We start from the raw sequence: 17,602 nt of genomic DNA on the forward strand, positions 1-17,602 counted from the left end.
TATCTCCTGTAATGCCCAAATCTCCCACCAGCCGAGTAAGCCATATTGCTTCCTTGCAAGCCTCAGTGGCTGCAACATATTCAGCTTCAGTGGTTGACAGTGCAATGCATTTCTGCAACCGAGACACCCATGATATAGCACCTCCTGCAAATGTGAAAATATAACCAGTAGTAGACTTCCGGTTATCTGCATTCCCTGCATAGTCTGAATCTGTAAAACCATGCACCAATGCATCCTGCCTACCATAGCATATGCACAAGTCTTTGGTACCCTTGAGATACCTCAAGACGCCTTTCACTGCTTCCCAGTGCCGCTTGCCTGGATTTGCCATATACCTGCTAATGACTCCCACCGCAAAAGCAATATGCGGACGAGTGGCAACCATGGCATACATCAAAGAACCAACTGCAGATGCATACGGAACCTTGGCCATCTCAACCTTGTCATCATCTGATCTGGGGCTGTCCTTACTACTGAGTTTTAAATGAGGAGGCAACGGGGTACTAATAGACTTCCCTCCCTCCATTTTAAACCTCTGCAGTACTTTGTCAATGTACCTTCTGTGACAGAAACAAAAGTCCCTTGGACCTGTCACGAATAATCCGCATACCAAGAATATGGTTTGCATCACCCAAGTCTTTCATGTCAAAAGACTTATGCAGTTGCTTCTTCAAAGCACTAATCTCCTGCTGAGATTTGCTGGCAATCAGCATGTCATCCACATATAGAATGAGTAGCATCAAACTGCCATCCTTTGCCCGTTTGGTGTACAAGCAGTGATCGGTCTCACACCTATGATACCCTTGGGACTGCATGAAGGCATCAAACTTCTTGTACCATTCTCTTGGCGCCTGCTTGAGTCCATACAAGCTCCTCTTGAGCTTACACACAAGCTGCTCTTTCCCTTCAACAGCATATCCCTCTGGCTGACTCATGTAGATCTCATCATGGAGATCTCCGTGAAGAAAAGCAGTCTTCACATCCATCTGACATAAATCCATGTCCTCATGAGCAACAAGAGCTAACACTGCTCTCAAAGTAGTCATCTTGACTACAGGGGAAAAGATCTCATCAAAGTCAATGCCCTTCTCCTGCTTAAATCCCTTGGCAGCCAATCTGGCCTTATACCTCGGTAAAGCATTTGAATCCACTTTGACTTTGTAAACCCACTTGCATGGCAAAACTTTTCTGCCTGCAGGTAACTGCACCAAGTCCCATGTATCATTTTGAAGTAGGGAGTCCATTTCTGACTGCATGGCTTTCTCCCACTTCCTTTTCTCTGTTCTTCCCATAGCTTCCTTGAAGCTGGAAGGCTCACCACAATCTGTCAGCATGATAAAATCAGCCACATTATTGGCTCCTGGAACAAACCTGTCAGGAGGGCGTTGTACACGGGTGCTCCTCCTAACAAAATGCTCCGTATTAGGCTGCTGTCTAGCCTGTTCGTCATGCATGACGGGTGGCTGTACCACCATATTTGGCTGTCCTACAGCGCCATTTGCTGGCATATCCAGTGGTGCATCATTGGCAAAATTGTCTGGCTGATTTTCAGCCTGTATACCCTCTTGAACAGGGTTATCTACAGCAGCCTGCTGCTGCATATTAATGGGCATTCTTTGCTGTCCGACATCATCATAGACAACCCTCCTGTATTCCGCAGGTTGCACGGGTTCTCTGTGTACACAATCCTCTTTAAAGATGACGTCATTGCTGCGTATAATCTTCCGTTTGACAGGATCCCATAACCTGTACCCCATTTCACCTTCGTCACCGTAACCCATGAAGATGCATCTGAAAGACTTTGGCTCCAATTTGGTGCGCAGTTCTTTGCGTACATGAGCAAAGCACTCGCAGCCAAGAATCCAAGAGCCAGGTGTGCATGTCATGGCCATCAACAACCAATGTATGTGCAATTACAGCAGAAGAACATAATACCTCATGTCTGTCACTGTCACTGTCCTCTGCTGCAACATTCACTGCATCCAAGTCATCTGCCTTGGCCTTGCCTTTGCCTTTGCTTCCACTGCCTGCATCCTTTGTCTCAGCCTTCTTGGCTTTCTGATCCCGTATAAACTTGAAGCACTTAGACTTCACATGTCCCTTCTTGCCACAGTAAAAGCATTCAATATCCTTTTTGCCACGGGAATGACTGCGGGATTTGGACTTGCCAGCAGATCTCCCCTTCTGCTGAGTCCTATACATGCAAAGCATTGGAAGACTTGCTGCCCATATTATTCTTCTTGCTCATCTCCTCCATAAGGAGAGAGCTCTCCACATCAGCATACATAAGAGTGACATTTGAATTTGACACGGTGGTCTTGAAAGTGTCCCAACTCTCAGGGAGGGTACACAACAAGAAAGTAGCCTTGAACTCCTCATCAAGGTTCAATCCCTGTGCGATAAGCTGTGTAAAGATGGCATTGAACTCACTCAAGTGTGAGGTCATAGCTGTACCTTCCTTCATGCGAAGGTCGACAAGCTTCTTCAACCAATAAACCTTACTGGCTGAACTCTTTTGGGCGTACAACTCTTCTAGCCTCTGCCATAGGCCATAAGAGGTCTTTTCTGCCTGAACATTGAACACAAGAGAATCAGTGAGAGTAAGCATGATAGCCGCCCTTGCGGACAAATCAAGCTCCTCCCACTCATCATCTGCCATCCCAGATGGCTTGACACCCTTCACCCTTATGGGCTTAGAAATCTTCTTTAGCAGAAGTACATTCAAACACTGTTCTGCCCATAATGCATAATTGTGTGCCCCTTCCAATTTCTTTATGTTCAGTATTGAAGATTCACTTCCCCCTGATGCCATATCAGATAAGGAAAGTGCCTGACTCCCTGTAAGTCAAAAAAAATGACTAAATAAAATTCTGATTTCTAGAGAAAACCTGCTTTATCAAGAGCCAGGAGCACTCACAATAGTGCTGTTTTTTACTGTCAAAAAATCTGCAGCAAAACAAAAAATTTTCCCTCCAGTCACTGTACCTTCTGACACACTGTACCGTGCTCAAATAGGCATAAAACAGTAACTACAGAATGCTGCAACTGTTCCACAAGTGCTTTACAAGTGCATCATCATCTGACGAAACACAAAACACTGATGTCCTGATCACTTCTCCCACCTCAGATGAGGTATTGCACTGATTTTATATGCATAAACCACTTGTCATACACTGTTTTGTCCACTGAAAAAGGCTCCAAACACCTCAGCCTGTCACAAACCTGCAACAAAGTATGGGACAAATCCCAAACAATCACCCTTTTGCCAAGGGGATAAAAGGCATCTGAAGTTCTCAAACAGTAACTCAAGTGCTCACAAGCAAAATCTGGGCAAAAGCCCCTTGATTTGACACCTGTACCAAGTGAAAAACACCTCAACACTGAGGTAGCATACAAAATACAGCGCTCTCCTGGCACTTTCACCTGACAAAGTAATGCATAAACTGCCTGTGTGCATAGTGGCAACACAGATCCCAACGTACAAACACCGAAAAGAAGATCTTTTGAGCACTGTCAACGATGGACAGTTAGGGACCGAGTAAACTCGATGCGCCCTGGCCAAGCGTGGCTCAACTGAGATTTTCTAAGTGCCGTACACAAAATGTAACCTGCAAAGAAATGTCACTGATACACTGCGAAAAAACGAGACCAATGTGGGCACCTTGGCTCCACACTGCCCCAAGGCATACACTGCATTCACTGTCAGGCAAAAGCCCTATGAAATTGTCACCCGAAAACTGAGATTTGCACTCAGCAAAAGCATAAAAGCCCTCTGCAAAATCAAGGCATCTGACCTTCCCGAAAAAAAAAAACTGTGCAACCACCACACACTGTGGCACTAGTCACCTCAAGCACGAGGGACACGAGTGTACTTGATGTACCTCAAACACACAGTTTTAAAACTGAAAATTCTGGGAATGCATCAAGAAAAAAAAACCTCGTTGTACTTTTGTACCTGCGTGTACTTGCAAGTACCACGCAAAAAGAGCAGAGTGCTCTCCCTTTTTCCTTCTTCCCAAAAAAAAAAATTTCTGTGCTTGCTGTACCTGCAAGTACCTGCTGTACCTTGTACTTGCGAGGGCACGGATCCCCAAAAAAAATTGTCGAAATTCTGGCTGAGGGTACAGCCGGTACGGCTGTACCTTGTACTTGCACGCGTCCGTACAGCCGGTACGGCTGGCTGTACCTGTCGTGGCATCCGTACAGCCGGTACCGCTGGCTGTACGGCTGGTCGCGGCTGCTGCCTTGCAGCCAGTCGACTGGCTGCACGCGGCCGGCGCTGCGCGCGCTGGCTGCGCCCACCGGGTAGTGGGTAGCAGCTAGCAGCAGCTAGCTGCTGCTGCAGCTATGGGTGCTCGCGCACCTGCTGCGCGCGGCGGGTGCCCTGGCTTGCTGCTGCCCTGCTCGCTGCTGCCGCGCCCTGCTCGCTGTTGAGGGCACGAGGCCCGAGGGGAGAGGAAGGGGTAGAGGGAGGGGTAGACCGAAGTGAGAGAGTGGCTCTGATACCACTTGTGAGGGAAAGAGAGGAGGTGGAACGTTAGGAGAGGGAGACACAAGAAGTGTGGGTGTGTAAAAAAAGTGTTGAGCCACACCACAAACTCAAAGGTTTTATTAGGATTAGGGATTCCCCCTATGACTGTCTTAAGACAGTCATAGGGGTCATAACTTTTAAAGGGTGGCAATGTGCCTTTACCCCAACAGAGGTTGCTGGCAAGAATACATATGCAGGATGCTGTCTTATGACGGAATCTAGCAGGCCCAAGGATCTTCGAGCACAGAAAATTTAGCCACCGGTCCTCTTAATTCTGGAAAATAATTCGATTACTCTCCTGACTCCCACATGAGACCAATATTACAACATCGGAACTAATTTGAAGCTTGAACTTGCATGAGTTCAGCATTGAGATGCAAAAACCATGAATGCCAAAGAAGTTGTAACTACATTCAAAATGGCATTATGACACCAGTTATCTCAGAGAGAAGTTAGGACTAATCTCACCTCAAAATGCCTTGCAAAGTCTTGTGCCCACTGCGAGAACCAACAACATCTTTTGCAATAGCAGCAACTGCCATGCCTGCTTCCAGTGATTCTACTTGAGGCAAAGACCATCGAATGCATTCGACAAGCATGGGGCCACTCACCTGCAGAGGAAGTTGCTCAGTTCATGATTAATCTGCTTTCTATACTGAAGGATATGCAGAAGCTCAAAGTTCAAATAAAGGGCATAAATAAAGCAAAGATACACAGACCAAGAAATAAAACATCAAAATATCAAATACAGATAAACAGACTGATCAACTATAAGATCAGGTTTGTTCCTAAATAATGCAGTCTTGGCTTCACACAGTGCCAATGACAAGATATAAACCATGGACACAACATGTAGAGTGAGGACTACCTATATGTGCAGCATAAACTTCACAAAAATACATCATGATTTGATTCCCAACATTGACTCCTTTGTTTTCCAATCTGAAACCATGGAAAATTTTGTTCTTCAAATGAAACTTGCACAACGTTTGGCCACCTTCACAGCCATGATACTCCTCACAAAATCCCTGAACACAACTTCTGAACAGTTTGTCAAGCCTGACAGAGGAAAGCAAAGGTAGCTTTATAGCGGCATCAAATTCCCATGTCACGTATAAACTCTAGCAAACAATGTCACTTCTCTTTTCCAATTTAAGGCCATCACCTAGTGAGCACTAGCTTTTGCTCCTCTGGATGCCCTCGTACTCTTTCTAGGATTTTTTGAAGAATTTAAAAATGTGGCTATCATTTGACCTTGGGAAAAATATTTAGGCGTTGGCCACCTCCATTTTGATAGCCTCCTGCCAGTTTGGCAGCTTCTTTGTCTCAATTTTAGTCCTCAAAATTTGGCTTCTACTTTTTGGCTGATCTTCCTCTCCTTCAGTCTTCTTGGTTGGCTTCTTCCTCTTATCATTCTTTTTCAGCTGACTTATTTGCTTGCCGTCCCCTTCACTGGGACCTGTAAAAGGCCCCCTCTCATGAATATCTCCTGTAGGATCCTGGTGAGTCCAGGAAGAGTTGAGGAGCTTCAGGGAATCACCTCTAGGTGGAAGCTGAAACCCTAGATACCAACCACTCAGCACAAGAGGAGAAAGAAGACTCGGTACATGTAGACTCCCAAGATGCCTAATAAAGGTCAACGAGAGAAAACGCTTTTGTCTAGGGTCAATCACCAAGCTCCTCTGATTTTCCTTTTTTGCTAAGTGCTAGAACCCTTGGAGGATATACCAATGGATTTGGAAGAGAAGTTAATGCCAATATAATTCTTCAATCTAGCTACAATTGCCCTATTTACACTAAATGCTAACCTGGGTGTTTTACTGGGAAGTAAAAGACATGCTTCCGCAAGCAGGTACTGAAGGTGTAAGAGAAATAGCCAAAGAATTTGTATAGATAAAGATGATCCTTGATGATGGGCATCGCCTACAGATGGTGTGGCAAGCTTTTGTCAAGTAGGGCATGGCTAGGGCAGTAGATCAAACCACCGGTTGTGAGCCCTCATTAAACAGGATGAAAGGTTGGTCTTTGCCATTTGAATAGGATAGTATATTAGGGCCACCGGTCGGGCAAAGCATGCAGGGTAGACTTGCACTGTCAAGTAAAAGCAGTACGGTAGCACTGGAGCAGCCTAGAGCAGTACAGTCGTACCTGGAGCAGCCTAGAGCAATATGGACAGTACAGTAGCCTTTGAGAGCACATCAGCTGTCTTCTGGAGCAGTCGACCTCAATGCAGCAGTCTGCAACAGGGCGGGCAGAGGCAAGAACAGTCTAGGGCAGGTCTGGGTTATTTAAGGCCATGTAGTAGGTGCAGACCTTGAAGGCTTGCTACAGACCAGGCCGGCCCAGTCGGGGGCCTGCCAGCCTAAAAAAGAAGGCCCGCGGCCTCATTTCAGTGATCAACCTTCACTCAGTGATAGCTCAACAGCAGTTGAGTCTATCCTCTGCAGGTTTTAAGGATAAACCAGGTGCAACCTACGTAAGATTCAGTAGATCCACTGCAGCCTAATCTTCCCCAGGGGCAGTTGTTCATGCTCACAGGGTGGGACACCGTCTGAGTTTTCCACAACAGCAAGAAGAGCAGCAATAGAGTTCAGAACAGCTAGTACTGAAGCATGAAGACTCTCTCCATCTTTGTCCAGAAGGTGGCTTCCATAGCCACGTGACAAAAAGACAGCATCCCAGAGTCCTTTTCAGCCGATAATTGGTTGTACAACCGTGTGGGCATATTGAGCATCATTGCTCTTTCAGAAATCTGCATCGTGTGCTGTTCTTGCACAATCTTTCACTTTCTATGGACACGTTTCTGCTTAGACAATTCGCCGATATACGTCCTAAGATAGCTTCAGTAGTTAAATGTATGTTACAGCTAAAGGCCAGACAATAAAAAAGATCGATTTGGACATGAATTCTAAACCAAAGATAGTAAAAATTAATGAAAACTTGGAAGATTCCTTCACAGAAGAGGCCATGGACCCATTTAGAAATACACTAACATGAACGAGGTTCGTTCCACCATCACTTGCCAACCTAAACCTGAGTTTGTGCAGCAAACATCGAAAGGGATAGCCATGACTCTGGACCTACTACTGGACTTCTCCCACATAGCTATGATAAGGACAGTAATCTGGCTTAATGAGTCTTGAGCACATTTAGCCCTCCTCTGATCTCATTATACAAGGGCCTTATACATCAATCCCCCTTCCACCTCCTTGGCTGGTGAAGCCACATTCACAAAACACTAGGGCCTTGAATTGTAAGTCTACAATGAGAATTTGGCCAACTCTTTCCTCTCTGGCTGGGTTACTGCCACAACCTTTATCTTCCTGCATCTAGGAGGCACCTTTGTTGAGATATGGGCTATTTCAATCTGATGTCCGACCACTCTCCAGTGGTACTTCACTTGGATCAGCCCCACCGAGGTCTCCCCCAGAAGGGGGTTCGCATCCCAGAGGACCTCTTGGAGGACAAGGAGATTCAACAGGTTATGGCAGAGATCTGGGAGCACTCAGAGATGGCACCGAGTGAGGGCTAGGCTGCGTGGGTTGCTGATGCGATTCAGAGGAGCAATATGGAGCTGCAGGCTCACGCCCTCAGGCGGAGGAGGACCCTTCAGGAGCGCAAGCGGGCTTTGAGGAGAGACCTCGCCTACATCGAGAGGCTAAGGGAGCAGGACCCAGTGTCTTAGTGGCTTAGTGATAGATTGGAGAGCACTTGTCTCGAGCTTCAGGACACGGAGCTACGGCGGGCTGAGTTCTCTTATCATTCCTCCCGGGCCCAATGGGTACACCAGGGGGATAGGATGACGAAGCAGTTCTTTCACACCACTGGGCCCCGATCGACCGGCACACAGCAACAGCGTCTCCAAGATTCGCAGGGCATCATACACACTGACCCGCAGGAGATTCTTGACATGACCACTGGTTTTTATAGCCAGCTCTTTCAAACAGAGAGGATGACCCCAGCCGGTCTTGTGGCCCGAGAGCTAGTTTGGGATCACGTTCCGACAATAGTCTCGCGGGACCTATGCAACACCTATACAACAGACTTGAGGAGCCTTTCACAGATGAGGAGCTCTGGGAAGCCCTCAAGGCTCTCTCGACCCATAAATACCCGGGGGAGGATGTCTTGACTCCGGCCTTCTTCCGGAACTTCTAGGAGATTATCTCCACCCCTTTCCGTTTAGCTTGCCAGGAGATTTTCAACACAGGCCTTCTCCCTCAGTCCTTGCGTAGGGGGTGGATTTGTTTGATCCCGAAAGGGGGAGATAGGTCAGATATCCGACAGTGGAGGCCAATCACTTCGCTTGATACTGCATACAAGGTCCTCGCCAAGGTCTTGAGTTTGCGGTTACGGCCTCATCTTACCGACATCATCCATGACACACATACTGGGTTTGTCCAGGAGCGCAACATCCTAGACAACATCTTCACATTCTGGGAGGCAGTGGATTGGTCCAGGGAGGAGTCACAGCCACTGGTCATCCTTCTCTTGGACTTCGAGAAGGCCTACAACAGGGTGGAGTGGTCTTTCCTCGAGGGCACTATGAGGAGATTGGGTTTCTCAGACCGATGGATCAAAGGAGTTTCAGCGCTATACGTAAGGAGCTCTAGTTAGATGATTATCGGAGGACACACAGGCAATGCCTTTCCTCTCTCTCACTCAGTCCGCCAGGGCTGCCCACTAGCTCCCTTCCTCTTCTTGTTTGTAGCCGAGGCTCTGGGCTACTACTTGAGATCACAGGTGGCGGGTCTCACAGGGTTGAGACTCCCAATCAGACAGGAGGAGGAGCTCCTTGACTCGGAGTTTGCAGATGACACCGCCTTGTATGTTGAGGGCACCACAGCGAGTCTAGAGAGAGTCAAAGGCACGCCTTGGCTATCTATTGTGAGGCCTCGGGGACATGGATCAACTAGACGAAATCCATAGGCTTCTTCACGGGCTTTGAGGAGACACAAGAGATCTGTGAGTGGGAGAGTGACTTTGGTTTCAGATGGATACCGCGGGGCCAAACAGCGAGATACCTCGGATGCCAGGTGGGTATTGACATCATAGCAGAGCAGCAAATTGCCCCGGTCCTTGAGAGTGTTCGGCGCAGCTTCTCTATTGGAGCTCGGCCAAACTCTCCCTCGTAGGTCACGCCTTAGTGGCAAACCAGGTCCTTCTTGCCACTGCCTGGTATATTGCCTCTTGTTGGTGCTTTCACAAAGGATGCATTGGGCAGCTCCGACGGTTGGTACGGAACTTCCTCTAGGCAGGTTCAGACGGCACGAGGAACACTAGGGCCCGAGTAGCTTGGCAGACGGTGATCATGCCGCAGGCACTGGGAGGTTTGGGTATCATTGATCCGGAGATGCAGAGCAGGGTCCTTCTGGGCAAGTTGGTGGTTCGTGGCCTCACCCTAGGTGCTAAGCCTTGGAAGCTCCTCTTACAGAGAGGGCTTCTGAGGAACACCCCATGCACTAGGGGACAGTGGCAACCTTCACATAGATGGATCTTCTCAAAGGCCCCCCTTATGGGAAAGGGCTCCCTCCTGATGAGGAGCCTCCACAGGATTTGGCAGAGACTAGCAAGGGGCCTCATCCGTGCTCCGCCCAGATGCAGAGAGGAGTTTGAGCACCAGTCCCTTATGTGGCACCCAGATGTCAAAGATCAGGAGGGACGTATGCTTGGGCAGCGAACTCACATTGGCTGGGCACAGTGGGACAGTGGTCCAGCAGGGTCTTTTGGTCACTGGAGCAAGCTACCTATGGAGGCAAAGGCGAGGCTTGACGCCCTATCGCATCTGAGAGGGGCACGGCAGCGGATGGTCGAGATCGACTTAGCCATTCATGAGTCCTAGGGGAAGGACTTCACATTTGGAGAGACAGCAAATGGTTGGGGCAGCTTTCTCGTATTGGTGTTCCTTTAAGGATTTTGATGCAGCACAGCAGCATGCACCCCGACTTCTTCCGTGTAGGACCTGGAGGCCTGCTTCAGCCCCTCATTGGGAGTGACCCTGAGATGGATGGGAGTCTTGATGATTGATCCCAGTATCTCAGAGCAGGACGACTCTCAATGGCGCCTCTGGCTATGGGAGGGTAGACCCCTAAGGGAGGTCCAGTGGGACCCGGGGGAGTGGTTCTGGCCCTCCAGGGGCGGCCTAGCTGAGACGATAGATGAGGTGCCTTTCTTTTCCTACACCACACAGATTGGCAAGAGACTTCAGATGGACTCGTCCAGGTGGACTCCCTCGAGGGAAAGACACTGGGTGACCCAGAGAGTGCCCCGAGATGTTCGCTCTAGGTTTTGGACATGGTTGTGGTCCAGCTTGCAGTCGAGGAAGATCTCATACTTCTTCTGGCTGGCAACCCACGGAGGCTTGCCCATCGGCCCGTGGTTGGAGCAGATGCGAGTGGAGGGGCAGTGCCACTGCTGCTCAGATCGTGTCCTGGAGACTATCCCGCACTGCCTATGAAGCTGTCGTAGCACAGCGAGGATCTGGATGAGTCGATCGGCGGGCTCCGTAAACAAGGAGGGGATGTCCCCAAGTGTGATATATGTGTCGACCCTCTGTCTGAGCTATCGGGTCACGGTCACATCAAGGCCTCATCTCGTGGGGGTCCATGTGATCTGGCTGAAAGAACTCTGTGATAGAGCTCTAAGAGGGATTAGCCGAGGAAGGAGTGTGTTCCTGTCTCCGTGCTCGGAGTATCCTTTCGCGGTGTCTATGTACCTCATGAATGAAACCTGCCAAACACCGCTGGTCTGGGTAGGAGAGGAAACGGACTAAAATCCCATAGCTATCTCTAAAGAGGCAGTGGAAACGCCCTCCGATCTAATAGTAAACAGGACACCTGAAGATGAAATGCTCCTCTGTCTCAACCTCCTGCATGTCACACAGTGTGCATATGCGCCTCTCCCTAGGTAGTCACTCTGCTCTACCACTCTCGATGCGAAGTGTGTGTGAAGAGACCCGGAATTGCCCACGAGAGATCCTTAGCGAGTGGGGTAGGTGAATCTACGTGTATCCTGGTGGGTCAATGAAACCCTCCGCTGTGATATGTAAGAAGTGATCTCTGTAGAAGCTAAGCTTCACTGGGAGTTCAATCGGTCCCAACCAGATCTAAAATGTGTGTAGCTGTAGTAGATCCTCATGGATAACCTGGTTGACCTCATGTGATAAGAGGGGAGAAAACGGAGCATCCATGGGGTAATGGAAGGGAGGTAGTCTATCCATGTGGAGCCCCAGTCGCTCAAACCATCTCGTTGTACGTGCATACCAGCACCTCTGGTCCCCTCCTACTGCAAGTGCCATAGAAAAGGACAGAGCTATCCATGGTAGCTTGCTACGCCCCGAGGTGTAATCCCCATATTCCCTGACTCGGTACAAATACGTGATGACCTGAAATGCAGCATCTAGCTGTAAAGGGGATGACCCAAACTCAGCCTGAATGACCTGGTGAGGAACGGATGGCTTACCACGAATCATCCATGATAACATGAGACCCTGTAGCAGCTCCACACGGGCCCACTCTATATCCGATAAGTCTGGCCCCCAACATGGGCTGCCGTACATCCCCGCTGGGCGAACCAAGGAGTCAAAAAGCAGCCCCTTGGTGTGTGGATCCTGAAAGTGCGAGTGGAAGCACTGCCTCTCTAGTCTGGCCAATGAAGCATACCCTCTGCTCGCGCGTGCCAGCATCGCGCGTCTCATAGTGAAGCTGGGTCCGAAAAAGATAAGTGTATGATGAAACTATCTCAGTAGATGACCCCTCAAATGTGAACTGCTCCTGACGCATGATGAAACTATCTCAACAGGTGACCCCTTAGATGTGAACTGCTCCTGAGAGTTTAAGTCTTGATGGATACCATCATTATGATCACTAATTTTGTTCTGTGAATGTATGGAATAGAGTGTATCATGCCAATCGAAACCTTTCATGAGGCTCTTGATCATGACATAGGTGACTGGGGTTCTAAAGAGCATCTCTTCACCCTTGCCTCAATGGACAGAAAGTGTGCAAAGGAAACATCGATAATGTTCTTCTATACCTAATCAAGATTTCCTTGTTTGGTCTAAGGGTGCCAGTATTTCTTAAGCGTTTTGTATTCATCATCATGCCAGCTATTTTGAGATGCAAACCCTTTGGTGGCTTTCCTATGTTTTTGACTGTGTAGGGGAAGGAGTGTTGTGCTGCGATGTGGATGAAGAGAAGAGATTTGGCATCAAAGTCTAGATCTCATCTGTGTGCTGTAAGACAAGTGGTGAGATAGCTACCATAGATGTGGTTAGGGAGTGATCAAAGTCATACTAGTAGTACGTGGAAGAGTGATCCGAGTGTCCGGTGAGGGAATATTAAAGCTAAGGATAAGTGCAGATGGTCCGATCCTAACATAAGAGGGCATACTATGAGACTAGAAATATGTGACATGAAGGTAAGGGATCAAATTACATAGTCCACCACCTCCATGTGGGCAGCATGTATATGCTCTCTAACCCTTGGCCACCTCTGTAATTCATGGTACAGAGCATCTCATGAATGGTACACATGTCAAGCATATATCTTACATGTGTGAAGGCAAGGGATCCCCATGACATAGTCCACCACCTCCATGTGGGCAGCATGTGTATCTCTCTAACCCTATCCACCTCTGTAATTCATTGTAGATGAGCAGCTCATGAGTGGTACACATGTCAAGCAAATATCGTCCACGTATGACTGTGGACCTAGTATGAGTATGCTCTGACCTACATCCAAACTCTTCAAGTGGGAGAACTGGCAGTGCCAAGGAAATCCAAAACCTTTGTCTATGTGTTCCTCACCCTGGCATTGAAGTCCCCTATGAGTATGACCTCTCCTTGCTGTATATACCTCTGAATGTCCTCGTTAAATACTATAAAAGGTGAAATGTCTATGGGCATAGTCAAATGTCTAAGGGGGAATTAGCATATTGTAATTTGCACCTCTGCGGTCTATATGTTCTCCTGAGTCAAATCCGCATGTATCTAACTTGCTCATCTGTCCAAGTAGCTATGATTTGTGCCTAAAGGTGGGAGCGGAAAACAACTACAACTCCTCCCAACCCTAACACCCCTCCATCTGCATGGGTCTATAAGCGATATGTGGATTGCAACGTGTATCCTTGTAATATGGATGGCCCCCTCTAAGGGCTCTAGTGTATTGTGAGATCTTTCCCTCTAAAAGTCTCAACAAAGTTGCCATAAGGTCCCGTTTCTCTCCCAAAAAACAAAAGACAAAGTATTGATGGTCCCAGCGGCTGTGTACCCCCATTTGGGAGGGGGAGTTTCCAGTTGTATATGGTAACCCTGCCATCCCTATAGACTTCCCGTTTTCCCTTCCCTCACCTACATCTTGATGCCTTCTTTCTCTCCTCTATTTGCATTTGGGGAAGATCCTCATTGATACAGATGGGGTTCCTTCAGATTTTTCCACTTCATGAGGATGAAAGAGTAGTTCTCTTCCATATTTTTAACAAATGTTCTTATGAATCATAGTGCTACTACCTTAGTTCCTTCACATGACAAGGTGTATGGAGCAGTCTACACATTGTAATCATCTAAATTAGAGATACTAATGTTATGTTTGTTCCAATTTCAAACTTTCCCTCAGTTGATCCAATGTCAAACACCTAGGATTCTTAATCCAAGAGACTTGTGGAATGTACCATGACTAATATCGATCAAAATTTGTATGTGCTAACTTTCAATTCCTTGACACCAGAGTCTCAGAAAAATTTCCAATCGTTATTGGACCACCTCCACATTGAAATCCTATACATTGTAATCATCGAAATTGGTAATCCCAATGTTATCTTGTTTCAATTTCAGATCTTGTCCCTAGTTTTATTTCGTTCTTTTCCCACCCTCAAACAATTTTCCTAAAGTTTTAATGACATTTAGTAAAGTTTTATAGCCGATTTCATAACGATGCCTAGCTAACACTGCACCCTAAAAACATATCATTACAAACTCTAGTTCCCATTCACTAAAACAAACGTGTGCATATACTTCAAAAAAATATAGAACAATAAAACTTTCACAAGCACAAGCCCTAAAAGAAATTGCATTTCAGCTAGGTATTCAAACACAAATTTTTCTCAAAAAAAAACCTGCATCCATGGGCATGCATGTCATTCCTCCAACCTTCAAAGGCCAAAATGTTCTACTTCTAAAATCAATCACTCATTACCCATACAATTGTAAGTTACCTGATGCTTAGCAATATTGACAAGTCCACATGAATCTGTAGTCATCTCATGGCACAGTTGAGATAACGCAAACATTGCTAAGCTAGGAGGGAACTTTGACTTCCTTCCAGGAATAGACTTCAATGCTGTAATCAGCACTTCAACCTGCACTGCCACATTCCTGATAGCTTAACACATCTCTCTCTCTCTCTCTCTCTCTCTCTCTCTCTCTCTCTCTCTCTCTCTCTCCACTCATCCTGCTCCTGCTCTCTGCTCCGGCCTGCCCCTTTCCCTTCGCTGCTCCCCTGCTCAGCCTGCTCCTGCTCTCGCGCTTCTGCATTGCACCTACTCTAGTCCTCCCACTCCAGCCCTCCTGCTCCAGGCTTCCTGCATCATGATTCATGCCACCCCTACTGCTCCATCGAAACTCTGCTGCATTGCTTTCCTGCTCCCCCCTCCAACCCTCCCTACCCCTGCTCTAGCCTTCTTGCTCCATCATGCCAGCCTTCCTGTCCACCGAAGCTTTTCTGCTCACCACGCCTCTGCTCCATTGCGCTTTTGCTCAGCCCTCCTGCCATCAAGCCTTGTTATCTCTATGGCCCTCCCTACATTTCTCCTTTGCTGCTCTCCTGCCCCTCAAAGAAATAACAGGCAACTAGGACAGCTGTAGGAAAAGCCAAACAAATTCAAGCATCCTCTAAAGTACCAACCAGTCGTTCTAGTACATAGACTCCATACTGATCCAAGGCCAGCATTACCTGCACATTAAAGGGAAACATCCTTTAAAAGTTAATCCACAAAATTTAAGGAATGGTGATGATGCCACTGACACGGGAACAGATGACCATAATTACAATCAAACAAATTGCTCATCCCAGATGAATTTTTGTTGCTGTTTCTCATTCAGAGATTTCAGAAGTAGATACACACCATTTCAACTACTGTAAAAGATTCACCACCAATTTAAATATGCTTTCTGGGGCTGCTAAGAAGGCTCCTCAATAATGACAGGCTATACACCTACTTCGGTTAATGAGATCCATGGACGATATCATTGCCTCTTCTTCAAGAGGGGCACAGCTTTGGAACACTCTTGATTGCTCCACTTCCATGACGAGGTATGTGTTGGCCTCTACCTTATTGAGGTGCAGCGGCACAGAGAGACTCTACTAAGGCAAATCAGATAGCAGGAGTGAGGTGACAGTGCCATAGGAGACGGGGTAGGTCGAGCACAGCAACATGTCACAGATTTCTACACGTTTGAGTCAGCAAAGCACGCATGATGGAGGTCCAACCTATCTCAGCTCTCCTCATAGGGACCGTCAGAGCAGAGGTGCCACTCTTGATATGGCTCACCCTGGAAAATGTAACCAAAAGCCACCCTATGAGAATAAAAGTGCCAGAGAAAGGTGGAAAGCAATAAGAGAGAACAAACAAAAGAAAGTAAAAGAGAAAAAGTGTAAGAGGGGCCCGAAAAAGGTCAGGCAGCAAGTAAACATGAAGGTCAAGCAAGGGACCAAGAACGAAAGATGGGGAATCAAAAGAGAAGGTGACACACAAGGTCATGACAAGAAGGTAACTCACCCAAAAAAGGCAGGCAAAAGCTGATGTACACAAAGCACAAGATGCTAGTGACCAGTAGGATTAATAAAGAGAAGCAATACAAACATGGCACCATAAAAAGGCGGGATAAAATAAAATGTAGAAGAGGCATATATAAGGGTTAGCAGACCTAAGAGGCATATATATATACATATATATGACAAAATAACTTTAAGGGTTAGCAGACCTATCAAAGGAGGGGAAGGCAGCTAAGAATGAGGCAAATGGTGCAATGGCCTAAGGTCAAGAAACCTATAAAAGGAGGAGAAGGCAGTTAAGAATGAGACAAATGGTGTAATGATGAGAAATAAAGAGGCAAGATGACACAGCAAAACAGTAAGAGGTTGTGTATGGGAAAGCAATAGTGAGGCTACTTGCCAGAAAGGTGTGCGGACAGGAAGAAAGAAACAAATGGGCAGTGAGCAGGAAAGGGTTTATGGACTGGCAGAAACGGGAAAAGCGGACAGTGAAAAGAGGCAAACTCAATGAGAGGATAGTGGGAAAATGGAACAGGCTATCGACCGCGACTGCATAGAGGAAGCAGGAACAAAAAGCCCACAGGTCGGACTTGCCAGCAAACAGGAGGATACGTGGCAGGTTAGCCAAGGAGCACAGGACGCTCCCCTGAACTTGCTTGTCAAGGGAGTAACATTATGGAAGCAATTCCAGAGCAAAGTATGAGCTTTTACTGTCATCAGCCATTGTAAGCGCAACTGTCTTTTCGTTCTTTCTTGACAAGCTTTTCCCCTTTCTCTCTTGCCAAGCCTCATAGCTTAGTCAAAGCTTGCTTGACCACTCAAACAAAGAAAATGTCCCTCTCCAAAGAGAGAGAAAAAGGCAAAAAGTAAGCTCTTGTTGACCATGGTAATTGACAAAATTATGGGAATGTGTAAAGCTAGGAAATTTATTCTTGTTGTGAATTCTTACAAGCAGATTAGCTATTGCACAGTAAAGCTTCATTAAACAAAGAGAATGTCCCCTTCACCAAAGGGAAGGAGAAAATGGAAAGATAAAGTAAACGTGATAACTTTAGAGGGTGTAGAGCTAACCGAATTCATTCTTCTTCTAACTTTTACAAACACCTTCTAGGAAGACATTCACAAAATCAACAACACGCATAAGTGCAAAAGGATATTGAACGCTTACCACAGAGCCGCGAATACACTCTGTCACTAAGGAAAGTTCCTCTGGCCCATGTAGAGACACAAGCTGGACATGACACCAAAAATGTTTCAGTTCCAACCAGTCAAGTCTTTAGAGACAAATTCATCCTCTTCCATC

General features: G+C 47.0%; 1 protein-coding gene across 2 annotated transcripts in view; it reads right to left on the reverse strand.

Moving 5' to 3' along the window:
- The window catches only part of LOC147905396 (uncharacterized), an 81,708-nt gene that overhangs the window by 48,856 nt on the left and 15,250 nt on the right, over positions 1–17,602 (reverse strand). For both annotated transcript variants that reach the window (XM_087371679.1, XM_087371631.1), the window contains exons 5-8: positions 17,468–17,530; positions 15,430–15,477; positions 14,741–14,884; positions 5,000–5,142 (exon numbers count right to left, since the gene is read on the reverse strand). In XM_087371679.1, the coding sequence (XP_087227805.1) occupies positions 5,000–5,142; positions 14,741–14,884; positions 15,430–15,477; positions 17,468–17,530 (398 nt within the window). The remainder of the gene's footprint in view (positions 1–4,999; positions 5,143–14,740; positions 14,885–15,429; positions 15,478–17,467; positions 17,531–17,602) is intronic.

The sequence above is a fragment of the Dipteris shenzhenensis genome, chromosome 1, assembly GCF_047967505.1.
Source record: "Dipteris shenzhenensis isolate YYH24624 ecotype China chromosome 1, Dip_SZ_1.0, whole genome shotgun sequence".
Classification (NCBI taxonomy): domain Eukaryota; kingdom Viridiplantae; phylum Streptophyta; class Polypodiopsida; order Gleicheniales; family Dipteridaceae; genus Dipteris; species Dipteris shenzhenensis.